At 35.7% G+C, this 26930-nt stretch overlaps 1 protein-coding gene across 2 annotated transcripts in view; it reads right to left on the bottom strand.

Annotated features, from left to right (window-relative positions):
- The window catches only part of cacna2d3a (calcium channel, voltage-dependent, alpha 2/delta subunit 3a), a 116976-nt gene that overhangs the window by 47257 nt on the left and 42789 nt on the right, over positions 1-26930 (bottom strand). The window contains exons 6-16 of one of the 2 annotated variants that reach the window (XM_044121825.1): positions 23857-23988; positions 22862-23073; positions 21282-21356; positions 16938-17027; positions 16037-16150; positions 13130-13208; positions 8523-8656; positions 6124-6141; positions 1937-2008; positions 1582-1662; positions 261-335 (exon numbers count right to left, since the gene is read on the bottom strand). In XM_044121825.1, the coding sequence (XP_043977760.1) occupies positions 261-335; positions 1582-1662; positions 1937-2008; positions 6124-6141; positions 8523-8656; positions 13130-13208; positions 16037-16150; positions 16938-17027; positions 21282-21356; positions 22862-23073; positions 23857-23988 (1082 nt within the window). The remainder of the gene's footprint in view (positions 1-260; positions 336-1581; positions 1663-1936; positions 2009-6123; positions 6142-8522; positions 8657-13129; positions 13209-16036; positions 16151-16937; positions 17028-21281; positions 21357-22861; positions 23074-23856; positions 23989-26930) is intronic. The other variant, XM_044121835.1, reaches the window with a different exon arrangement.

The raw sequence follows: 26930 nt of genomic DNA, 5'->3' as shown, positions 1-26930 counted from the left end.
ATCTACATAGGCCACACTGCTAAGAAGCTGACAGGACACAGAACAGAGCATCTACACATCTATTTATTGTGCCAAACTGCTCTTTAGTCTATCTTAATGCTGAAGCAAGAGTTGGTATTATTAATTATTATTATTATTATTATTAGTAGTAGTAGTAGTAGTATTTTTATTTGTGAGATTTGTTCATAATAACGCAATAGATTGAAGTTCCAACTTCTGCAGGATTGCAGAGTTAAACTTTGAGCATTTGAGATACTCACAAGTGGCCGTAGATCTGGGTGGGTGAGGATGTAGCCATTGTTGGTGATTGCAAAGGCATAGCCGTGAATACCCAGCTGGGACAGAATGATAAGCAGAAACATAGAAACACATAAATGATGCACAACAAATTTGTACCTGATTGTAAATGTGAACCAATCAAGCTCTTTATCATTTCTCTGAAATCGGAATCATTGTTTCTGTGAGGAAACTTGGTACGAAGAGATTAATTCATTCATGTCTGGACAAATAATCCACTTTATCAAGCTCTAGCTAGGTATCAGCGAAATAAAAGAAATCAGTACAGAAAATCTTGCGACAAAAATACGCAGAATGTATTACTACATGTAGTTTTAAATGCTTCCAACATGTTTTCCTTTTAGTAACAAATTGTGGAAAAAGTGTGAAAGCCTCCAAAGAACTTAAATAAATCAACTTATGGCCTTGATATAAATTCTATCTTATGGTTTTGGATTGGATAATGCAACACATTAAGTAAGCTAAATGCAATGTTACAGCTAAAAACATGAATTTTTAATTTGTACAACAATGGCGCAAACATGGTGCCGTTTATCTTTTATTTGGGCTTCTAAATAAATTAGAATATATAATGAAATAATTTGAGTCCGAATTCAGATTTGATTTGTTCTGTTACGAAAGCAGACTGACTTTTGTATAATATTTTAATAAGAAATTTAAGTAACAAAATCAAATGAACAAAGCACTGCAAACATATCTACTTAACAAACCCATTTATATTACATAATATCTTTAGCAGCCAGATGCTGCTTCTCTTACGGGTGTAAGAGAAAGACCCATATTCATGGGTTTTTGCGGTGCACTCTCCTCATCACCACTAGCTATTGACTGAAGGGATGGACTAACCTTACTATTGTGGCTGTCCCCCTCTTTGTTTTCACATAATGTTATGATCCATAAACATACACTTAAAAAGTGTGAAAAACCCAGAAAAGCGGTTTGGTTTTTGTAAGGAAATTAAAATATTTCTGCTCATTTTTGAGAAGGTTATGAGTACTTTTAGTATTTATAGCCTTAAATTAATTTTAAATGTGTCAAGTTTTAAATCATTTGAAAGAAACCTATGCCATTCTATGACTTAAAAAATATTGGCAAAATGTAAGTAATTTCTAACCAAAATCTGCCAAGGGTATGAATACCTGGGTACTGAAATATATGCAATATGTGACTTTCACTTCTCAAACTAAATTACTGTAATAATATATATATTTTTTATGTCATGCTCTTTTGTCAAGATGCATGGCTGAACTCATTATCTAAAAGAAATGAGTTTGTGTGTGTTACCTTATATTTGGGAATGGTTTTGAGCAGCTCAGAAACTGGGACGTCTGTCCCAACCACCCCAAGCAGGATTCCTCTGTTTCTCTGAAAAAAAAAAAAAAAAAAAACATTTTACAGATTTTCAGTTTGTTTGAAAAGCAATTTTGCACACAAGTTCCAACTGAGACACTACTAATAACTATTTCAATATATAACCCAAATAAAATTAGTTATGTTCTACTGTGTCCTAATTTACCAATCAGAATGAAATTATGTAATTATTATGCAAGCATCCTTACATAATGTGAATGTGATATTTGAGTTGAATGGCCAAAGAAAATAAATCTTTAAGTCTACATAGAACATTATGTGAACTTACAGTCTCATTCTTGGTACTGAACACTGGCATTGCTACAGTTGTCATCAGGACTGGACTTTGACCATCATCCGACTGATGGCATTGTGAGAGATAATCAGTGAGGAGCGATAGAGTACAAAAAGAAGCAAGGAAAAAGAGGGCATGAGATAAACTAAATATAAAATACAATTGTTATAGAAACAAAAAATCTAACTACAGGCACACTAACGCTAAATCGTTCAATGCATATTGTATGAAACATCTTCCTTTATGACATCAACGAGTACATTCTTTTTCAGTCTGCATAAAATGTACCACTTAAGTAATGAAGGTGATTCGATTTGTACAGCAGCTTTAGTCATATCATTTTATTGAGGGATCTTCAAAACTTCCGTCGCATGCTTTATTCATATTCATATTCTTTATTTGCCTTAAAATATGTTCAGAGTCTGCCTTTGATCCTGTGGAAAAAAAGCTTAACAAATGCAAGTTTTCCAGTTTAGATATACGTAGGTATCATGATTTAAAAAAAATGGAAGTAAAGAAAAATGTTTTGAAAATTTTTCTTTCCTCACCAAGTCAGAAATGTATAGAAAAGCTCACAATTCTTTAACACTACATTTATTTCTACCATAAAATAACTAAAGAAATGTTGCTTTCTCTATACCATAGCAGTAGAGCATCTCAGTCAGAATGTTAGAAAAACCTCTTTTAGTCATTACAATAAAAAAATAATCTCAGATATAAGTCAGGTGACTACATGTATTTGAATTTTTTATTTTTGTTCATTTTGATTATTATGGCTATATGTTAACGCAAGACAGTTTCTCAGAATATTTCCGTATTACGCGAGATCAACTTTTAACATAAACCAATAATGTTGACTTGACAATTCTCCAACAGACAGTCACCAAGCCATCCGGTGGTAAGCCGCAAAAGACAAATCTCCTAAAGATAAAGTGTATGCAAGCATATAAATGGAAAGCTGATTTGAAAAAAAAAGTTTGGTAGAAAATGTCTGTAAACAACAAGACAGACTTGAAAGGCTTATGAGGGGAAGCCCATTTAATAATTTGGATTATGTTCACAAAGACTGCTGATTGTTACAAGCCACTCTTGAACCAGAGAAAAGATCCCGAAATACCAAGATTTGCATTTCATTTGAGAATCTAACTCCCAGAGTCAAGAGGAAGAGTGTCAAGAAACACAATTCAGGCTGATGTTCCACTGTGAAATCCAAAGTCAGTGCATCCGTCAGCTAGAAGATGATAGTGCAACTGTTTTCTTTGATGTCCCTGTATTTACTTCAAAATCATACATCTTTAGTCAATTTTTTTGGGACTAACACTATTTAATCAGTCAGCCATTATTAGTCCTCCAGCACAACATACTTCCTTCACTGCTCACCTCTTCTACAAACGGTAACAAATGAAAGGACACTTGGTCTCCATTCTGTCTCCCTCAGACAGCGAGGAAAAGGGGATTGGTGACCTGTGCTCAGACAGCTGGTAATAGCAATCCAGCGTGCAGCATTAGACATCAAAGAGAGAACAAAGCACACCTAAGTACAGCTGTTGTTACAATGGATGGCCTTGCTGCTGGAGAATGTGATCGATCAAAGGACTGGAGAAACGAGCAAAGCATCATCTAAAAATACAAAATCTATTTTCAAGCAGGGGTCTGTTGGGTCATATATCACTAGAGCGACAAGCAGTCCCTTCACTGAATACTCTCTGCACATGAACATTAATCTAAGAAGTTATTTATTTTAGTATAACAGCACCTTGTGAAAGTCTACCCTCCACCAGATGCTTTGGGAAAAAGCATACTTGATGCTAGATGATAAGGGAATGAAGAAGGAAAGCCGGCATATGAATTAGTGACAGAAGGTGTTCCTTAATTCTACTTTTTAAAAAGAGGATTTTAAACCTGTGCTTTATTGTCCAAACTGGTCAGAAAAAAATAGGGTTTTAATACCAATCATTCAAAATATTCGGTGTTTAAAGTTTGAGGATTAGTTGCCTACATTAACTTTATTTATCAATAAAAGACAAGCACCGAAGCTGCTGCACCCTTGAGTCTCTTGAATTTAACTTTTAACATAAACTCAATGAATGCAAAATAATTTACTTTCCATTTGTCTCAGTTTACTCTATCATGACCTATAGGGATTTATCTACCCACAGTAAATTACACATAAGAGCTGTTTTCCTTGTACAGGCCTGGGGATGAAAAACAAATCAGTATGGTTTAATGTTTTTTCCACTCCTCTGACATACATACACAGACACCTGTAGCCTCTCAGACAGCTTGGATGCACACCCGTGACCTGTGTTTGGTATTTTATTGGAAAACCTCATAATCTAGGTTACTATGACAAATTGTGTGCTGGTAGACGAGGGGACCCTTGTTGCCTTGGAGACAAGGTTTAATGATGCTGCTCTGTGCAAACCGCTAGAGCTAAAGACTACTCCTTGTTGGCTTCTGCAAGAGAACTAAGAATATACTCCACAGCCAAAAAAGCTGGCAACGATTCAACAAACGATTATACTGCACAGGTGTTCTGTCAATATCCATAAATCTTTCAAATCCCCCTTAATCAGAGGCAACACTTTTCCTTTTAAACTGTGAAGTTTTTGTAGTCATCTGTTATGACTCTTTCGGCAGCAATTTTTTGAATCTTGATAAACAGAGAATACACTGGGTGCAATTTTCTCATTTGTTTTATTTCAACTTATTTGAACTCATGATTTAAAAAAAATAAAATAAATAAACACTCTTCACTCAGTCCCATATTTTTCCACACATCTTTGCCAGTGCTCACTTGCATGACCGCCTGCCTAAAAGAAGGATGGTCTCTGTTTCGGTACAGAACAGCCCTGATCCCTCAAAAAGCATAAGCTCTTACAGACCCTTGGAGGTGTGTTGTGGCTCCATTAATATGTTCTGCAAGTTGTGAGGAGACTGCATAGTGGCTGTTAGGTTTGTTGCCTTGCTGCAACAATGTTCTTGATGCAACAAGATTCTTGATTAAGGCGTCTTTCACCCGCAATCAAAAAATGCACATGCTAGGTTAATTGGTCTCCCTAAATTGCCCGTAGGGGTTTGTTTCAGCATGCATGATTGCTTTTTCTGTGAGAGATTTTAAAAGACAGCCTAGTAAAAGGAGAGAGAGCAAATAAATACAAACAAAGGAATGATGGCTAAGTTACAGTGAAAAGGATCTGGAGCGAACAGGAAAAATAGTATGACCTTGCAGCTGGAAAGTTGATACACATGATCTCCAGAACACAAAGCCCTAATGGACATCACTTTTTAAGCCGGATATTCTTATCTGGCACTCAGGCCAAGCTGGCGCAAGTGTTTTTCATGGATGTTTGAGTGTTAAAACCTGGAATAAAATAGTGTTAGGACAAAAGTGCTTTCACTAACATTGACAAAAGACATAGGATCAGTGCATATTTCTTGTTAATTCTAGTACATGTGACCAAAAAGTGTCTACATCCATCCATCTGCACCCATTTCGATGTCAATGAGATCCAATTTCTGACATGACCAAGTCTTTGCAATATCTCCAGCCTGTCAGCTGTCAAAAGACACTGCTCAGTGCCCAGCTCATGCTGGTGGGGAGGCAAAACACCCTTTTGTTCTGTTATCATTGCTGTGATTACATAGCTCCTTATTGTTACCAATGCAATTTATGAATTACAAAAACCAAGCAACTAAAAATGATAAAGGGATCAAAATCAGAATCAGAACATCCTGGCATAGTCATTATAAACTACTGGATTTCCACCAACAACACAAAGAAACTGCTGATTTTAGAGAACTACACAGAAACAAATCAATGCACAAAACAACCAGAAGAGCAAAATGTAACCACACATTTACACAAACGACCAAACTGCCTGAATGGAAATAATCGAAAAGCACAGCTAACATCACTGATGGATGAGTGTGAGCGCAGACATGTTTGTTTAATCACACATGCAAAAGACTTCCAAGATGCATGACTCGAGCCATTAACTCGACAAACAGCATACAAGTACCACACGAAATTAATGTCATGAGTATCACAGTTAGAGTCCCCAAACAATGTGGTAATCTCATAGATATTGGAAACCAAAGCCTGCATGCACAAAATGTACATAAACATACAGCAGCACCCAGCAAACAGCATTACGATGGCCTCAAACCGGATGCTTTACCTTTTGTGCTTGGGGGAGCTTAAGGAGAGCAATTTACAGAAGGAAGGAGGAGGGGAAGGAGAAAAGAGTCAGAAACATTTGTGGACAAGTGTCAGAAAGCCTTTCAACGCAGTTTTTACTGAACAGAGCGGTAGAGAGTGTAAAAAACACTGATTCACACTGATTTGCTGTTCACAAAAACCACAACTTCAAAATAGTTGCAGTGTAAAGGAAGAAGAGCTTTCTGACACTGAGGGTTGGCGAAGAGGGAATAATTAGTTAAACTGCTGATGTCTGGTAAGTGAATTGAGTCATTTTCAATGCAAGAGAGAAATACTACAGACGACAGAACATCAGAACAGAGGATAAAACATGAGGAGATCTGTGAAGAGAAACAGTTGGTTTTCATTTAGTGTTGAACATTTGAATTTTGCTTCTGACAAACAGCATCTACAATAATCGCCTTATACCTTTTATTTTATTAATCTAGAGAAATAATTATTGAGATGTTTGTCTTACGTACTATACACCGTTGTACTTAAGTACAACACAAGATACATGTATGGCTAAATACTCCAGGATTATGACTGTGTATTGTGCCTAATTTTAGAGCTGGGGAAGAAAATGGCACAAATCTAATTTTTGTTAGAGTAGATCTAGCAAAAATTAAAGCACCACCATCACCGTTCCCTGCAAATGATGTAAAAAAAAAAAAAAAAAGTATATCTACATTGAAAATATTCTCACTATTTAAACCTTCGCCTCCACCACCTACTAGTATTTGACAGTAGAATCTTTGCCTAATTTTTTTACCAAGAGAGTGACACCTAATAGCAGACAGTTTACAGAACCATCAACATCCAAACTTTCCCTAATCAAGACAAACTTGTGCTGCTGCATTGAGAAAAGCATAACAATGCTGTACTCTGCATTTTCTACAACCAAGGCCTCCCAATTCGTCCCCCAGCCTAAGAGCTCTGCAGATGGTCCAGAACACAGCAGTGCGTCTGGTCTTTAATAAGCCTAAAAGAGCACAAATTACCCCTCTATTCATTGAGCTACACTGGATACCCTTAACATCCAGCATCAAATTCCAGGCACTAATGTTAGTCTACAAAGTGCTTAAAGCAAAGGGCCGTATCTACTTGAATGCTCCATTTGAATGCAGCACCATGTGTAGGATAATTCAATCTTGTTATGTTTTGTCCAAAATGGTACCTACCAAGTGCTACAAGAGCAGGCAGGTTCTTGTCTATGTGCAGGAAAACCTTGAAGACCCGTCTCTTTAGAGAACAGCTTCTACCTTAAGGAAGGCACCTTTCTGCACACACCTCTAGACCCGCACTATTTCTACACTGTCACCTCTCACAGAACCTGACTTATGTTCTTCCTTAGACGTAGCTTATTGTTAGCTTTGATGTTAACTACATCGCTACATCCTCTTTTGTATGTCTCATTGGATAAAATAACCTGTGAACTCCATAAAACAAATACATTTTAATGTTCCATTATAGAATAAAATTTAATACATTTGTTTTCTCTTGTCAAACAAATGTATTAAATGTATATCTATGCTTTCCTTGTTGATTGCAGACCCTCATGGTTTTTAACAGCTTGTTCTGCTGCATAGTCTTTGTTGGTTCTGGATCAAGTTCTCCCCATTTCATACCCAACAATTGACATTTTATCCCAGCATTCTTCAGTTTCATACACATGAAGAAAAAAAAAACATCTCGTAGAAAAGTTTTATGATTATGAAATTCTATATTCTTTCAGAAGATTATAGAACACTATTGTACATTTTCTGCAATCAAAAGAGATATTTGGGTAAACAATATCTTAAAGGGAATGGTTCCTTTTTGTATAAAAACAAAAATGTAAAGTTATAATCTTTATTTGTCTACTTTCTGCCATAAACCATGTGTGCAAATCATCACTCTCCTTTTAGTGTGATTATTATTTGCACAATGGATACATACCACATAATGATAAAGCATGACAAAGGTATCTAAGCTTCTATGCAAGTTTTAAAGCCCTTTTTGTAATAAAAACAATTTTCTGGCATATGCAGTTTTGGCTATGGTCAATGTTCTGCTCATGCTACAAGGCTCCTAAATGTCCACAAGAGGCTCATTTCCTTAATGAATCCATCTGTTGCACATACTAGCAGACACTTTCACACACTGGTACACTGGCACTCACAGACATAAACAGACACATTTTCAGCTCTCTGATGTGTTTAGTTCACATTCATTCTTATCTTAATCATATATTTCATTTATTCTCCAAATGATAAAGCTGTTTTTGAAAATAAGCATAAATAATATGTGTTATGAAAAGTATTGATGGTCTCCGAGTCCAAAGCAAAGTATTACATTCCAACAAATGAAGTGAAAGTGGGAAAACAAGGATCCACTCACAGTGCTGTCGATGTATGCCTCAGTCCACACTGTGTCATGCTCCTGGTCAATAACTTTGGGACGACTCAGGACATGGAGATACTCCATCACATTCTCTTGAACATCGGCCAGCGTAGAAATTTGAGTGAAGTAGCCTGCAGAGAAAGGGAAGAAGTCAATTCCCAGTCATCCCAAACAGTTTGTTTTTGTAAACTATGACTAACTTACTGAAAACTAGCAAAGAATGCGATCAGAAAAACAAAAGAAAGAAGTATACTTATTTCTGGATTTAATGCATACCCTACACAAATCTGCTGCTGTATTATCCATAGGGTATCATCTTAAAAAAGGCGGTACGGATGTTTTTTTTTCAGACGTGTCAAAAATACTTGCAATGGCATTTTCTTTTTTAATTTCATTGCACACTTTCAAAAAACTAACAGGATGATAGTTAGTGAATGCCATAAAAGTATTAGATCAATTTGACATAAATTTGAGAACAAAAAAAATGTAAATAACACTTTTTAACATTTAAGATCTAGAATGCAATATCTAATTTGCAGCTTTTGAGCAGTGGTAGGAAATACCATGCAATCTCTCTTGTTGTAACATTTACAATGTATTACTGACCTCTTTTCTAATCCTGGAGCTCAAAACTCTTGGCAGATTTATATTTAAAATAATGTTTTAACAACATGCCAATTGTGAATGGAAGTAAAGAAAGATGTTTTGAAATGCTTCAGCAGTGTCAAGCAGTTTATATTGATTCATTGTCTTGAGAAGTCTATGTTGGAAATGCTTTTCTTGGTTGAACTAAAACACATTTCAATCTAAATCTGGTAGGGGCATAGATAATGTAATATTATTTTATTATCATGCCCCATGTAAATATGTAGTTTATGATGCACTCTGCACTTTCATTGAAATAATTTTTCATTACTGTGTAATAAAAAAGCAAGCCCTGGAATGAACACAGAAAATATGTGACTACAACACAACTGAAACTGGTAAAATTCAAATATATAATAAAGCTTTATTGACCTACATCTCAAAGCTACTTTTGTCTCAAACTCAATTTATTAATCAGTCCCTCACCTCTGTTATACAACCAAAACTGATCAAGAGCAGATGACTGTATGTATATTTGTTTGTTCCAGGTTGCTTCAATTTGTAAGAGATGAGATTCAGTGACAGTAATCTTTTCCCACGTTATTAACATCATACTTGCATACTTGTCGCTGTAACAAAGCTGAATACAGAGGGCAGCAGAGATTTACTTGGTAGAGAAGAAGGCAACCTGAATATATGTATGAAAAATAGCAAAAGACTGTTCAAGTCAGAGCAAAGCAGCATGGGTTTGTGGATGATTAAGTGGTATGCAAATGTGATGTAAAAGCTATTCTCAGAAAACCCAAATGCGGTGCCATTTCCTTGAGCGGTAATGCCATCATTATGGCACTAATGTACATGTGGAGGAGGGAATACTGTTATCTCGGCAGGAGGAAAGGAAGCTGGAAAGTAAATCAGGACAACAGTGAGATGGAGCACAAGAATCGACACATGAAAAAGAGAAAAGAGTGAGTCCAACAAGTTTCCACTCAAACGGAAAAAGAGCAAACGGCCTCCATCAGTGCAAAGCAGTCAAGCAGAAAAGCACAGCTCAAAGAAATAGATTTTAGGGTCACCGTTTCCCAGCAAAGTCTTGACACTACGAGGTAAAAAAAAAAAAAAAAGGCAACGTTTACACGCAAAAATAAAATGTAAGCAACAAACATCACTCTTGTAACACTAACAATTAACATCCAATTCTGAATTTGTACCTGTGTTACATCTAAAGATGAATTAAAATGGACATCTGTTTTTAAAAAAACCCTGAAACTTTGGCAACTGTACTAATCTGGTAACTGTAAAACTGATCTAGAGCAGATCATATGAATTTAGTGATTATCTTACCAGAGAATACAATAACATAACATATTCATGCACTTGCTTGCATCACGCAGCAAGCAGACTCTCAGCTTCAATGCATCGTTCATCACAAGAGAGACCTGAGAATGACTGCTCCCTCTGGAAGGCTGAGGGTGTCCTTCAGGCTGAGCAACTGGGGCCAGCGAGATGAACTGGCCAAAAGAATAATGAATGTGCTCTGGTCTTCAGTGACACAGCACACCTGTTACACATGCTAGACATATGCTGGCCTGAAACGGCAAGGGCAGAAAAATTGTTTTTAAAAGAACCTTGGTTTGACATATACTGTATATGAAAGCCAAATCTCACAAGGTGTTCTTACACATGAATATGATGAAGTGGAAGTAAAAGAAAAAATGCATCATAATGTGAAAACACAGCTACTAAACAATGGATAGCCTTACACTAAAAAAAGTTTGATGAAAGGTTACTTAAAAAAAGTGATGTGACTGAATCAATATAAATGTCATGAAAAATGCAAGAAGGAGTGACCTTGATTTCAACCTTTTAGTCACTAAAGTATGATGGAGTTAGGAACAACCTGCTGAATTGTGAATAAATGTAGCCAACTTAAACAAGAACCATCATTTCCGACTATTTCATTTCCAGTAAAACATATTTAGACTAACTTAGCATGAGATACTAAGTAGTTAAGAGACTAATTAGAACATATTTAACAGATTTTAAGAGATTTTTTTTTTTCTCAAGGTCAGCTTGAATGTATTCTTTTTACTTTAATAACCAAGGCTTTCTGTGACAGCTTCACAAAACAGTTTAATGCACATAAAAAAGGTGTCATACACCTTATACATTGATGTATTTTACCATCAAAAAAGTGACTTCAAAAGAAGTTTTTCATCTAAAAGTTTATGAACAGAAAGATGATAGTCTCTCAGTTCCAGGGTTGGGTCTTTGCTGGATTTTATTTTCCCGTTTCTTAAAGACAACATTTCAAGATGCACATGAAGATGTTCTTGCACTTTTCCACTTCTCTCAATTCTTAAGCACAGAGTGGACAGTTTGTGATTGAAAACAAAAAACAACCAGTCTAAAGAAAACCTAGAAAAAGGTCTGACATAGTTTCTCAGTTTCTCTGATTTTAACAATCATGTTAGCATCTTAAGTGATGAACAAGAGACAATCAGCACATTAAAAGGAATCATTTTGTCTGTTGCTGTTTTATGCGTCTTTATTGTGTACCTATGCTTTTTCTTTTAAATTTTCTGCTTCACAAAAAGCAAAAACAATTTCCTGTTACAAATAAATTTCTAATTACAGATATATACACGACTCTATATATAAAAAAGAGGCATGGGAATCCAATCTTTCAGTGATATTTCCCCATAGGAATAAATATGTCTTGTCAAAATGTTATCTTCTATGTGGTAATGGCAAATTTATCGGCGCTTCTGGTGAAGTCCTTATTGAAAAAAACAAACAAAAAAAAAAAAAAAAAAAGACTTTCGATGCTTTGAACTTAACTTTTGATGCAGTATAATAATCGCTCACAGAAAACGTTACAAAAATCCAACCTTGGATTTGAGTATATTTTTGCCATAAAATACTGACTTGTGACTTTCTTGTCTTGAACAAAATCACCAGTTACACAACTGCTGGTACCCCAGCCAGCCATTTAAAATAAATGTAAATGAATATCATCTGTTCAGCATGAAACAATATATGATCATTATTTTTTTAACATGCAAGCAAGACTTAAATTTTCTACAACTCCAATATTTGATATAAACAGCTGAACGTGTGCTTGTACCCAGTGGGCAGCAAACACAGCAGCAGAGCGTTTTTTTTGTTTGTTTGTTTTTTTTCTCCCAGACTTATCAATATATCTTTGGTGGCAGTTTGGGGCACAACCCACAGTTGTCTGGGATTTGATTCCTAACTTTTTGTCTTTCCTTTCCGCTCTGCCCCATTTCACAGCTAATTCCAATGAAAAAAAGCACACTAGCACAACAAAATCTTAGCAAAAATCCACTTTTATCCTCTTAAATGTGCATCAAACTCAACATATAGTAGAACTAAAATGTCAGATGTAAAATCTGTTGTAACACAGAAAACCGCAGACTGTAGGCAATTTGACTGTCACTGCATGTATGGTCAACTGACACTCACACACATTTATACAGCATGACACACTCTCAAATACAGTCATCTCATCATCACCACTAACACCTTCAAGCTGACTAGAAAGCCTCTCTGACATCGCTTCCACACAATGCTGTGGCTCCCCTGGTCTTTAGTACAGACATGTGGCTAAATAAAACAAGCACATCTTTTATGTGACCTGTGACTCCATAGTCTTATCTAGCAAGCTTGAGGAAATGGAGCCAGACTGTCTGTGTCAGCCACCTCCTGGCTAAATATAGAACCTAGGGAAAGTGTTCTTTGCACAGAGACAAAAGTGACCACCCACAACTCTGGTAGAAAATAGTGCATTCTCTTCATTGTACTTTAAGCTTGGGGGAAGATGAAATAACATGACATCAAGTGTTGGTGCAACTGCAACCAGCTGCCTGCTGTCATGTGTAAGTGCTAAAACTGATGAGCACTGACACACTCGCCCATGCTACTGAATACAGAGATGAGTTCTCCCTTAGTAACATGCAAAAACTAACCACAAGGAGAAAGAAGTAATAAGATCCCACCTTTGTTAGCACACGCCATCCATTTTAAATTATCTGCAAAGGCTGACTCCCGACCAATCAGGTAGGGGAATATTCGAACCTAAAGAAAGAAAGCAAATTGCTACTATTATTCATTATGATCACAGTTTGATAAAAGCCAGAACAGTACTCTATAAAAGATAACACTCTCAAGTCAAGGTCAAAGGATTCATTCAACTAGAGCAGGGTGTCAAACTCCAGTCCTCAAGGGCCACTGTCCTGCAGTCTTTAGATGTGCCACAGGTACAAAACAATGGAATAAAATGGCTTAATTACCTCTTTCTTGTATAGATTAGTCCTCCAGAGCCTTGCTAATGACCTAATTATTCTATTCAGGTGTGGTGCAGCAGAGGCACATCTAAAAGTTTCAGAGCAGTGGCCCTTGAGGACTGGAGTTTGACACCTGCGGACTAGAGCAATAAAGGGGCATGCAAAGGATTAACAATTCTCATTTCTAGTTTTTATCTGAATAATGTTTAATTTTTATCATCGTGTATTTAGGTAGCATTTGAGAACAGATGCAAGTCCTGACAAGCAGGACTTTAATGCAAAATCTGACATCTATCATCCGACTTATGAGAAGTCCAATCTCTCTACAGCCAGACCGAGATTTTCCAAACAGTTTATAGACATCTCTAGCAGAAGGTGTAGCTGGCAGGTGTGTCCATGGATCCTGGTGTGTGCACGCCTGTGTGAGAAGAATTTTGCCAGATCACATTGGCGCAGATGCATGCCTCTGGGGGCACAGCTGTTCTGGCTTCAGTGGCTGACTTTTTCATTGCCTCACTTCATCCAGACAACATGACTCTGCCAACTGCAGCGTACTTCATTGTGTGTGAGTTTAGCTATCAAACAGTAATTCTTTGGTAGTTATTTAGACCTTAATGATGGTCACCCACAACCAGCAATTTAAATCAGCAGTGCAGAAGCAGACGCATCTAATCAAAGCTGTGGTTTGGAAACTCTTAGGTTGAGCAAAAATTGAAGTGTAGGGCATTTTGCTACAGCATACAACACCAAATTAAAACACTCATTTGGTTTGTTCATTATTCAGCTCTAGACAGAACATCCAAAATTTTCCATGTTTTGTGTACTTGGCTTAATTTTTCCTTGCAATGCACATCTGTCACTGGATTTGAAACAAAAAATGACAATGAGAGGAAGAATTTAAATACATGTTTACCTAAGTTAACATTGGAAAGCAAATTCAAAATCTATTCTATTTTTTTCTAAGCAATTTTGACAGCTTTTCATGTTCTTTAAGGTGCTCTTTTGATATAATCAAAAGTAACTTTTCAAAATATTCTTACCCAGGAAGACTGCCTGGTGTTTTGTGCAAAAGTAATTGTATGATGAAACGATAGCTGTATGAATGGATTATTGCCTGATCTGTAATAATGCAAAGCTGCTTCTGTCTGAACGTCATGAAAGGTTGGAGCCACAATACAAAGCTTTCAATTTACCAGCCTTGCTATGTTCAAAACCTCAACTATGTTCATGAAATATGGATCATGACCAGAATTAAATCCCACATGCAAGAAAACTAAATATGTTTCCTCCATAGCTTAATGTTGGTAACAGTTTGAGGAGCCACTTCAGAAAAACAGCATGGCAGAATGAGCTGGAGACCAGAAAACTACTCTTAGATGATCTTTCTGTAGTATTTTAGAAAACTTCAAAACATTGATAAATTTATGATTCAATCTAACTTCTAACTGTGTTAATTTTTATTAATTAAAATCTCAAAATTGTCGCATTTCATTTTGAAAAAAGAAAAATCATGGCTTGAGGCTTCTTTTTTTTTTTTTTTTTGTATTTTAGACTTTAGGCACTAACAATGTTTTTCACAGCAATAAATAGTTCCTGAATAAATCAGTAATTTCCTTAAAGATATTCAGGACCTGATTTGCATTTCTAAAGTCAAGCAGCAGTGTGATGTCAGACAGTGGTGAGGCAGTAAAACCAGATAGGAAAAAGAAAAAAAAAACAACATTAAAAAGCAGTGGTGGAGGAAAAGAGGGTGAACGAAACACACTGGAGCGAGTGACAAAGACTGAAGACTTCTATTATCAGCAGGGTTCTTCTAAATGGAACCATCTAGCAGCCTTGTCCCCTCTCCACTCACTGCTGTTGAGACTTGAGGCAAGATTTGGTGGAAGGGGGAGGTGCTGGAGCTGGAGGCAGCTTTCATACCGACTGTGAGAGATGGACACAACAACACTATTTATATTTGCCAAAATAGATTAATGATATTAATATTAATGAACGAACGGCTATGCATTACATATATCTAGTGATCTTCTGGATTCTTTAGCAAACTAAATTGAGTTTAGGATGTATTGTAGATGTCAACAATTATGTTTCTGTAGAAACCCATTGAAGCATATATTTGAACAAAAATCTGTGCTTCATTTTGACTGAGTTGCAGTGATCCAGAGTGGAAACTGCAGGAACTTTCAGTACAGGAATGACCACAGCAGAACTTCGCTAATAAAGGCTTTTTGACACAGCGGGAAAATAAAAGCTGTTTTTAAGCAAAAGGAACGCAATAGCAAGCCTGAAGCCTAAAAGGCACAACTGCAGGACTAAAGTATATTTTGGAAAAAGACTTTTAGGAATGCCAAGATGAAAGAAACAAATGAAAAACAGTTTTCCTTGTAAAGGAAAACAGGCAAAGAATAGCATGTAAATTTTCCCACAAAACTTATGCTAAGCCTTTTTGTTTTCTTTTTTTTATTTTTTTTTTTTTTTATTCCACGGGTCAAATACTTCTACACTAGTAAAAATATGTTTACAGCAGTTTAATCTGTGAATAAAGGTTAATTTAAAAATAAGATTAGTTTTTCAGGGTAAAAATATTTCCAATAAAAAAATATGGAGTTTCTTTACCTTCCTCTCTGGCCAGTTATACTTCTCAAAGATGGTATCGTATGTATCAACTGCTCCATCCGTCACCAGCATAATGGCCTGGCTACACTCACTGCCCCTTCCAGTCTTATTAAACTGCAATCAGAGAGAAAATGACACTTAAGTTTTGCATCTTAAGAAAACAAACAAGTCGTCCAGGACCTGGAAAAGTAAATCGGCAGAAAATCGGCCCCAGTCCTTCACAATGCCACCACCCTTAAGATGGGTGGTGCTGGTTCTGAAGATCTTGTGGTTCACTGTATCTTTTCAAACAGGTTCTGTTTAATAGATTTTGTTATGGCCTTTGTAAGTGAAATAAAAAAAATAAAAAATTGAAAAAAGAGAGAGGGGAAAAATAAGTGAACAAAACATTCCTTTTCACAGGACTGTACATAATCAGTTTAAATCTGCACATTTAATTACTAAAAGGCCATGTTACCAACCTTCTGCCTATTGGATAGAATGTATTTCAATTGCAACAATGAAGCAAACAGAACATAATATACATAATACTATGGACGTAAGGATATTAAGAATGAAAATGTTTTACAAATGCAACATTGCATGCAGTGAAACACACTTCAAGCTGTTGTTGGTATTGCAGGACATTTAAACAGATCATTGCTTGTCAGATATGATTATACAGATCAAGTTAATAACTGCATGTGTGTCTACTTGTTTGCGTGTAAATTTGATTAATTGATGGTTCCTAATGACAACAACCTGAGTCATCAAGTACCTTGTTTACTCCGATTTTTTTGTACCAATTCTACAAGCTGAGCTATTAATTACAGTCTTAATTAAATGTTAGCATAAAACCGTTGTTCAGGTGAATGTGTGTCTGTGTGTGGGTGTAAATAACGTTCCTCTGTGAGTCACTTACATCACTGAGAAGGTTGAACGCCTCCGTCAAAGCTATGTCCAACATACCAATGCCTTGAGCAAACAGCTTATCAAGGTGCTCCCGGAAATGCTGCAAACAAAGTTTGGTGAGGCAAGATTTCAGGTCATGCTGACAAATAACTGAACTACAAATTACAGAAGATGCTAGACTTATATGTCTTAGGTATTTTATAGAGAAAACAACAAAAAAACTTAAGGAAATTATCAATACAAGAACAGACTGATTTAATGTTTTCTTAACATAGCTCATGTTATTTTACACAATTTATATGAGCTGTTTGTGTGTGGAGCGAGACAACACAAACAGACTAATGGAATCTTAAAAAAACCTCTGGGCCAAATTATTAGGCTCAACAACCACATTATTTAGAAATGTTTTTTCATGTGCTGACTGAGATAACTGCCCTTTAATGACCAGGTTCCATAATCTTGACTGATTGTGGATATTTTTAGCAACTAAAAGAACTGCTCTGCAGTGGCCATGTAAGAAAATTCACATCTGGAACCATATTGTTTAGCCTATTTTTAACTAGATGCAACTATAACGCATTGAAGTTTTTATTCTCTGCATTTTGTCACATCAAAAACAGAAATACCCTGTATTTCATTAGACGTTTGTGAAATAGACAAACACAAATAAGCAAATAACTGTGCAGTGAAATGGAAATTGTAGTTTCCACATTTATTTTAAATCAAAATTCTGAAAAGGATTGTCTGCATTTGTATTGCAATATCAGATGGAATGAGGAGGATCCTCACTTGATGCTATATGTTCACTAATGTTTTCTAATAGATCTGTAAAGGCAAACGTATACTGTACAGCAGAGGGTCACGGGTATGGTTGTGCAAAGTTTAAAGTAGATTTTAACACCTGAAAAAGCACTGTGTTAATCAATCAAAGGCAAATGAGCAGAATATAACTGGACCTGACTGTCCACCGAAGCTTACAGGTCAGACAAAGACAACATTATTCAAGGTAACTTTGAAAGAGCTGCAGAGAGGTTGGAGAATTTGACAACGACTTTTACAATTACTATTTTGCACTCTACAAATCCAAGCTTTATAAAGTGGAGTGGCTAGAAAAGAGGCCAGCACTGAAAGAAAAATATTAGAAGTCCAGATTGCACTTTAGTGTAAGACATGCCAAAGCAATGTTGAAGAAGGAACTCAGAAAAGATTTTACATTTTTGTGAAAAGGTTAGGGGGGTAAGTATACATCTTTGTGAAGCACAGTATATATGTCCTCAAGATTTCCCTGTGACAGTGTAAACTCATTTCCTTTCACAGAAGTGATTACACCTTCATGTACACATCCAGGTCATGTCGGAAAAAACAAGTCACATCTGATTGTCAGGTATAATAGTGCATGAACACCTGTGACTTCTTATGCCTCATCAGTGCCATGATCCTTGAACCATATGTTTCCTTAACTTCTTTTCCTTTTCTTTCACTTTTTGAAACAATTTTTCAGGTATTTGTTTCTACAATGATGGACAGAGGAACGTGTTTTAACACTCAGCAGGGGTCAACGACATGTGTAGGAACATATCAGAGTATTCTCAGTAGGGAGAAATTGTGCAGTTGAACATACAAACACATACCTAGCATAAGTACACAGGTACAAACACACACACAAAAAAAAACTCAGCGTCTCTTCTAACATTCTCATATTGCAAAAAAACAACCTTTCCGTGGATGCCGATAAAAGGTTAATCGGTTCCACCAAAAAAAACATTCCCTGGAGCATAGCAAGCTTTCCCTATTGCCCCTGCATGCACCTGTGACTGCCTGTGCGTAAAGATCGAAGTGATTTTTCAGAACACAGTAGGCCATGCTTAAATCCAGCAGAGTATTTAAGTGGCAGACAGAAAACGTGCACATGTTTGAGAGGGACTCAAGTGTGAGTGCAATACTAAATATGCCAGAAGGTTTTTTTGTAGCACTACAACAACCTGAAATGAGAGCTGGACATCACATTTTTCAGAGAGTAGACAATTTTAATTCTTTAAAGTGAGCATAGCAGTTAGAGCTTTCTGGCTGTAAGAATATCCATGTGAATGCACAAATTATCTTCAAATGCAGCTTGCCAAGGCATTTGGTTTTGATTTTATGGCAAATTACTCATCTCAACATGGAGGTTGATGTACTTCTGATAAATGTATTCAAAGGCAGAACAAGAGCTTTCTGTTAACAAAAATGAGCAGCTAAGTATAGAGATATGAAAACTTCAGCGTCTTTTAAATCCAATTAGCAGGCGTGAACAGTGATTCAATACCAAGTCAAATCCAGACTTTAACATTATAGTTATATTATATCACCATTTTTACTTGCAGAGAATTTTGCTTGATTCATTAAGTATAATTGTCTTTTTCACCTTCTGTTATATTTGATCTCTTTTTAAATTGTATTACTTTATTTGGGGGTTTTTAGGCATAGCTTATTTTTTGGTAAAACCCTTTTATATGAATTTGTGTGGAGGACACATTTTAGCTATTGACTTAACCAGGACTCAGTGGATGAATAGACAAATAAAGTCAAATCAAAACAGAATGCTTCATATTCCGTATTAACCATGTAGAAGTATTCAGTCCAAAAGTAGTAAATCTCTACTACTATTTTCTCTTTAAAGTCCAGCAAAGCTTTTGTATAATTGCCTTGGGGAGAAACCCTATTTAAAGAATGTGAATACTCTAGCAATAATTTATCTGTCTTTTTTTAGCTAAAATAAACCAGAGCTAAGTTTAATCAAGTGAAGTTCAGAATCAAGACTAATTTGCCCCTAAGGGAAACTATTGGCAAGACCTAAATTCATGCATTTCAGAGGAAAAAGTTTATATGAGCATGAGCTTTGACTGAGCATTAAATATATATATAAATTCCATTCATTACTAACTTATAATTTACTTCATTTAAGAATGTTTTGATTTAGTACAATGTTAAACATGTGCAACCAAGAAATCAGAACCTGTCTGACAACATGCAATATGCTAAAGGATCTGAAAAGCAACTCCTGATCTAAAGAACTTTAAGGACAGATGAGCAACAGACTAACAAATATCTATTGCCATTTCGAAAGCTCGAGGACTGTGGTGAATAAAAATTCAACTACAGTTTGCTAGATTTTTGTCACATGAAAACTTGATGTCTTGAAGTATTTTACCACATTAAAATGTGGCTTTAATAAACCACCTTTCATAAAGACATGAGTACTTTTGCAGCCCCTATTGGGACATCCGCTTTCAGGCGTTTGCTAAAGTAAAAGACATTAGCCTATCCACTGCTGCACACTGCTTTCTTCTCTTAGACAGGCTGACTCATCTACATTAAGCTACTGCATGGAACATGCAGTTCTAATCCATATTCATAAGTGTATAGTCACAATAAGGTAAGCAGAATCTAACAACCTCAACAAAATTCATGCAGAGCTTTTTTACCACTTGCAAGTGCAGCTTTAAAATCATTGCATGCAGTCACAGGTAAATAGCTTACTGTTGCGCTGGATTAATGCAGAAAACAGTGAATGGAAATTAAAAAAGGATGAATGAGATTTGATTAATTTTGAATATTGCGAGATCCTCATGAATGTATCTTAAATATCCAATCAGAACTCTTAATCTCATACTATAATTACATTGTTACTTTTATATATACTGCATTCATCATAATTTCTGATCACTGGATTTATGCAAAACATTAATTAAGTACTAATGTATGTGCTATTTAAGCTAGAGAGTGTAGCACAGATAATCTTATGCACGGCTTTAATAACGCTTCAAAAGTAAGCGTTATTGTACACTGACACTATATTGAAACATTACAACATTAATTGGTTGCAACATTTAATTAACCTTTGGGGTAAACAGTACCGAAGTATTTGAACGGAACTGTATTGATTTGAGTTGAATAGAAGCAAATAAAGACGTCTTTTAATATGTTTATGCATTCTGACGGCATTCACACAAACTACTGAGCCACGTCTGTCAAACTGGAAAATGAAAAGCAACTGCACTTCTGAGTTTAGTTGTTTTTTTAGTAAAGCTTTTCATAAACTTCCTGTATCTGTATAAACAGAGTTCTGCAGAGCAGAAAGACGGGAAGGTGAAATATTTAAGTACTTTATTCCAGCGTTCCTGTCTTTATAATGGCAGTATAAACAATTTTATATTTAAATAGTTTTTAGATTGATTTAGTACTTTCGCCAACATAAAATTCAATGCCCCAAATTTTATTTCACATCGCCTTAGCTTGGCATCTGCAATTCTAATCTGGGTTAAACTTTAAGTTGAGCAGCACAAACGGTATATGAACTGCTATAACTACTCACGTCTTTGTTGGTGACATCTGCTTGAACCAGGGTTCCGTTCAGACATGGCTCCACATAATGCAGTTCCTCATTATACTAGAGAAATACAAAAGGAATTTATGAAAATGAGTCAGTAAAAAAAATTAAAACTACTTAAATGACAAATTGTTGAATTTTAAAAATGTGGATTATGAAGTCGTAAGAAACTTCACTCATCTCATGACAAGAACAAATGCATGCCTTTCACAACCCACACCCCAACCAGTGCCTGCTATTTGGTGATAATACCCCTTAATGCATCACTATGAATTAAACTTCAAAGTCCTGAGAAGACAATTGAATTGTGTTTCTCCAAGCCAGTAATTGTGCTCTAATCTGTTTCTGTGTGTGTTGCATGTGAGACGCTGTGGACTGAGAATGTGTGTTTATTGCAGAGTGCAATGCATATTCCCACTGCAAAAGATTGTTTTCTCTCAAGAGTGTATATAATTTGTTCCATTATGTTCGATACTGAAGTGAAAATAATACCATGATGGGATGCACTCAAAAAAAATGGCTTTGTGAAATAGGAATGACAAACTCATCTCTCATTAATTGATTATTTTTACTCATCCTTTTCAATATGTCAATTTCTTTCCAACAGAATAATTTTCCAATGATCATAATAAGAATATTAAGTGTCACTGAAACATGTGTTCACCATACAAAGAGCAGTGACTTCATTATGTCTATATTTGTGCTACAAAAGGATTTTAGCATTTCCAATGGAAGTTTCAGTAGAAAAAAAAATCTGAATGTAATCTTTAGGACACAAATAGATTTTAATACCACTCTTTATTTTATAGATGGAGATATTACAAAAATCTAACTGCTTGTGATTCTCTTTAACCAAAACCCAAACATCAAATCTGTGTGTACAGCAGAACTTCATTAGCCTGAATAAATGATAAGATTAGCTAAGATCCCAAAGGCAGGGATCAACTAAGTCTATCTCTTTTGCATTTAAAATCTTCATTGAAATGACAATTAATTAATTATGAGCATGACAGGAAAGAAAGCTCATTTTTAAAGCATGTTTCTAATGTGAAAAGAAAAGGATAAATATGGGCGTGTCTTAATGTGTCATTTGCTAAATGAGTCAAGATGTTATTTTTTGGGGACTAAGAAGCCGACCTGACACAAACTTATGAGAACTATAGCTCATGTGGATGAATGTGTACTCTAAAATAGTATTTAAGGTTAAAGTTGCTGTTTGTAACTTTTATAAAGAATATGTTTTTTTTTACATATTTGTTAAACCTCATAGTGACAGTATTCTGTGAGACAGATAATCTATGAAAACATCAGTCTCCATCCTGAGCTATTATTGCAGACTGAAAAAATGCACTTCTACTGAACCAGAAATAATCAATCAGAGCCAGGAGGAGGGTCTTACAGCTGTCACTCAACCGCATGTACACGATACTACATGTGCCAATATCAGAGAGGCAACTTACAATTGCAGAAAATTTTTTTTTTTGCTGTATTTAGTTGCTATGCTAGCCTGAGCATTCACAACAAGGTATTGGTCAACAAAGTATTGGCCTTGAGTCTAGACTTACAGCAATGATATTAAAAAAGTCATCATCTCCAAGAGTGTCTAGAATGGAGGAGACCGTCTGCCTGGCAATGGTAAGTCTCAGGCCTTTCATGCTGCCGCTGACATCCACCAAGATCACCACATCCTTTGGAGAGGTGGCTGCCTGGATGTACCACTTTCGATTACGACAGTCAAAAGCTATAACTCCGTGGTCATCTGGCTTCCATTTGATTCCTGTAAAAACATTGTATGTTAAAAAAACAAAACAAATCAGCCGCATTAGGTTGTGCCATAAATACTTTCATCTAACCCTTCTGTAGTTTTTTTAAACATTCATGATGGTGTTCGTAAAACTACTTCTCCCAGCAATCTTTTTTTTGTCCTCCATATTGAAAAACTAATAGCATATTTTATTATGTAAAGTTTCGGATATGTAGATACAAATTGTTTCCCGTCGCCAGCATTGAAAAACACTAAACACCTCACAAAAGCCACTTCAAGCTGCTTCCATTAGGATTATTTCTTCAATACACCGTGTTCCAAATTATTACGCAAATTGGGTTTAAGTGTCACATAGATAACATTTTTTGTTGTGGTATTGTGTTTATACATTTTTATTTAAAATTCAAAACGAGGTCAGTGAATTCAAAAACAAAAAAATTACTAATTTTTTTCTGTTTATTTATTTATTTATTTATTTATGTTTATAGAGTTACATGGTATCCAGAGACAAATGTAACACTGACAGAAATAATTTCAAGACCTCAGGTTTTCTATTGTATTTCTTGAAAAAAGGAAGAGGTGATGTTTCCTCTGACTCTACAAAATATAGGATTTGCAATATATAATCTAATTTGTATCTTTGATTTCTATTTATTATTTATTTTTTCACTGTTCCACTATCCCCATTCAGCCACAAACTAATTTATATAAACTCCCCTAGCTTTTTTGTTCCAGTCTGATGTGTCTCCTCTTTCAAAAACCAAAACAAAACCCAAAAAAAAAGCACACACTTACCAGGATATTGTCTAAAAAAGCCTTTAGCACTGCCAAAGTACTGCCATATAAGCGAGGGATCCCTTTCAAAGTTATCCACAAACACCTTGTTCAGGGCCTCTGACCAGTACACACCATTGACAATTGCAGAATCTATGAAAATACAGTGAGAAAATAGAGAGATCACTGAAAATGAGGTTACATTTAAAAGGTTGAAGCTGATAATTGGTTTTATCTGCTCATATAATATTAGAAAAATCACACAACCAGTATGCACATCTGCATCCCGGCCAAAGTTTTTGAGAAATTGCATGAAAACTATTAGCTTGCTGGTCCTGGTGCACTAAATGCACTTTGTCTTGGTGATATTAAAATACTTACAAGTAATTTATGTATGTTTGAACAAGGTATTTCTGGGGGCAATATATTACGTGTTTTGTACCACTGACCTCTAAATGGCTCAGCAGCAACAAGGTCAGCTGACAAAAAAATAACATCAAAATAATAAAGCCGGTGTACAAACAAGAAGTCTCAGATTAAAATGAACCATAAGGGTTTGTCTCTATCTGGTGCATTTTTGGTAAGGCATGTTGGGTCTTCATGCAGCAGAGTTACGCATAGGAAGTAGAGTAGCGTAACGTTTCACACAAACAAATTTGAGTTTTAAAGTTATACATTAATTAAATATGTGAAAAACATAATATGCATAATAAAATAGATTTGAATAAATGAGAGTTCTTAAAATTTTGGGGTTAAAAAAACCCCAAATGTAGTGTTTATCTTTGTTCTTCTGCAACACAAACAGGTGCATGATTATTCTTTATTAGAAGATGAGTATCTGCAAAGTATCCCATGTGTACATATTTAGGAACCAGTCAGCCAAGCTTTTTACAGCTGCTTTCAGCTTCGTTCAGGATGTGAAGGATGGAAGCAAAAAAAAAAAAAAAAAAAAAAGACAAAGAGCCAGACACAAAATCATACAGTCAGACAGAAACACAATACCCGCTAGAGTGAGCAAAAAAAAAAAAACAATCAAGAATGTATTCAAAGAGATGGGTAGAAAATATCAGACACACAGACAAGTACCTAATGGATGGAGTGAACGAGAAGTAGATAACAGATAATAGATTTCACATCATCGCCATTGCTGGCAACATTGTTCAGCTGTCAACAGTCATGCCAATAAGCCATGATTGAATTATTCTTCTGGAAGCTGTAACACACTAAAGCCCTTTGTTGATAGTCAACACCCATTCACCTCCATGGAATGGAGTGCAGTGGAGATGGGACTGGAAAAGATCCAGAATGTATTTGCACAACAATGGAGTCACTTCTGGTGAATTTCAAGTGTCTATTACAATCTAAAATCATCATAATGAGGAAGCAAACATGGTGTTACTTGCCAACAAGGTTTCATTTAACAGAGCTTTAACTTTGACAGATAGCCTTTTTCTGTGTGCATAAGCATTCCTGGTCCAAGATGAACAGCTAAGATTAAACAGAACAAAATATGGTGCCTAATGCAAAGAAAATCTCAATTTTCCTTTTGTGTAAATTATGTAACCTTAGGGACAATAGAAAGGAAATTTAGCAAGTGACGTCTGAAATCGGGATTATTGAACTTAAAAGTGACAAGAACAAGGATTCTAACATGTTAGAGAAAGTATTGGCCTGTTGTAGTTACCACTGAGTTTTTTTGTATGATGCAAACAATGTACATGTTTGCATCATGATACATTGAAATAATTGTCTGTTTAGGATTATGTGCATGTTTTATTTTCAGAGTTTGAAAGAAGGGTCTTTGATGCACAAATGTTTACACTATTATAAGCTGTAAAGCCAAATTCATCATTGCTGACGTAAAACAACTTTTGTCCACAGACTGGGACAGCTGACTGGATAGTGCACATGAGGACAATGTCCATGTGGTAAAAAAATGGAGTAAATAAAAGTGAAAAGAAAAAGCTAAACTTCATGTCTTTTCATTTCTCAGTTCTTTCATCTTAGGTTTCTTTCAAGCATTTATTTGCGTCCAAGCCCCAAAATGTAAGATGAGCAAGAAAAGAAGAGACACAAGGGTTTCAGGCAACAGGCATTTAACACAATCTGACATTCTTTCTTGGTAGCTGTCATTTTAAACCAACCAGATTTAAATATGACATTTAACTCAACTGCATCATCTGTTTTTGCTTTTTCTTTTGGTCTTATAAGATTTCTGCACAAAAAATAAAAATGTGTGGTAGTGTAACATGTGTAGGGTACATCACATAAATATGAAAAAAGACTTTTAAACAGATCTATAATTCTTCCTTTCTCCTTTCCAGTCTCTGTTACAGATACATTTTTGGGATTCAAACATTATTCTATGGTCAGTGTTCCAAATAACAGGCAGAATAATGACGAGAAACAGTGGCAGCTGGAACCAAAGCAAACATAAGTAACTTAACCTGCAGAGCTTTGCTCCATTAAGCAGGTTCTGGCATTTTTATAAACAGTTTGTTAGGGAATGTGATCATGAAATCGACTGGTATAACCTTTTCCCATCTTGTTACCATACAACTGTTTGCCAGGAACTAAATGTAAACTTTTGTTTGAGGCATAAGCACAAATATCAATCAGAACCTTCTCTCTCATTCACTGGGGAGAACTCCAACATTAAAGGAGCTCAGCCAGGTGCTTGACAGCTTTTCACATTAGTCTGCACAAAATTAACATCAGAAAGCTTTCCAATGGAATGCTTGAAAGGGCTCTAATTGGCTACCATCTATGTTGTGTCTTTGGACTTGTGAAAGTAATACAAAAAAAAAAAAACTAGAATGTCAAATCAACAAATTCATGTCACCGAAAATATTCAATATTAGTATTTTTATGGCATAATTTGTGCAGATCCTTCACAATGTGTTTCAAATGCAAATGATTTCCAAAAGAAAACCCTGTCTACTTTATTTGAACAGAAATGTAAGACTTTAGAGCCAAAAGGGTCTAAAGTCTTACACCACTGCTAAACCGTGTAAGGAATATGGGCTTGAGAGTCAAATCATTTGCCTGTAAATCACATCACGATTACTGTTCCTGTCCTATCAGCCTCACTTTCC

Source organism: Gambusia affinis, linkage group LG01 (assembly GCF_019740435.1).
Source record: "Gambusia affinis linkage group LG01, SWU_Gaff_1.0, whole genome shotgun sequence".
NCBI classification, from domain to species: domain Eukaryota; kingdom Metazoa; phylum Chordata; class Actinopteri; order Cyprinodontiformes; family Poeciliidae; genus Gambusia; species Gambusia affinis.
The sequence above is the reverse complement of the archived record's forward strand: the minus strand, read 5'-3'. Positions and strand labels throughout refer to the sequence as shown.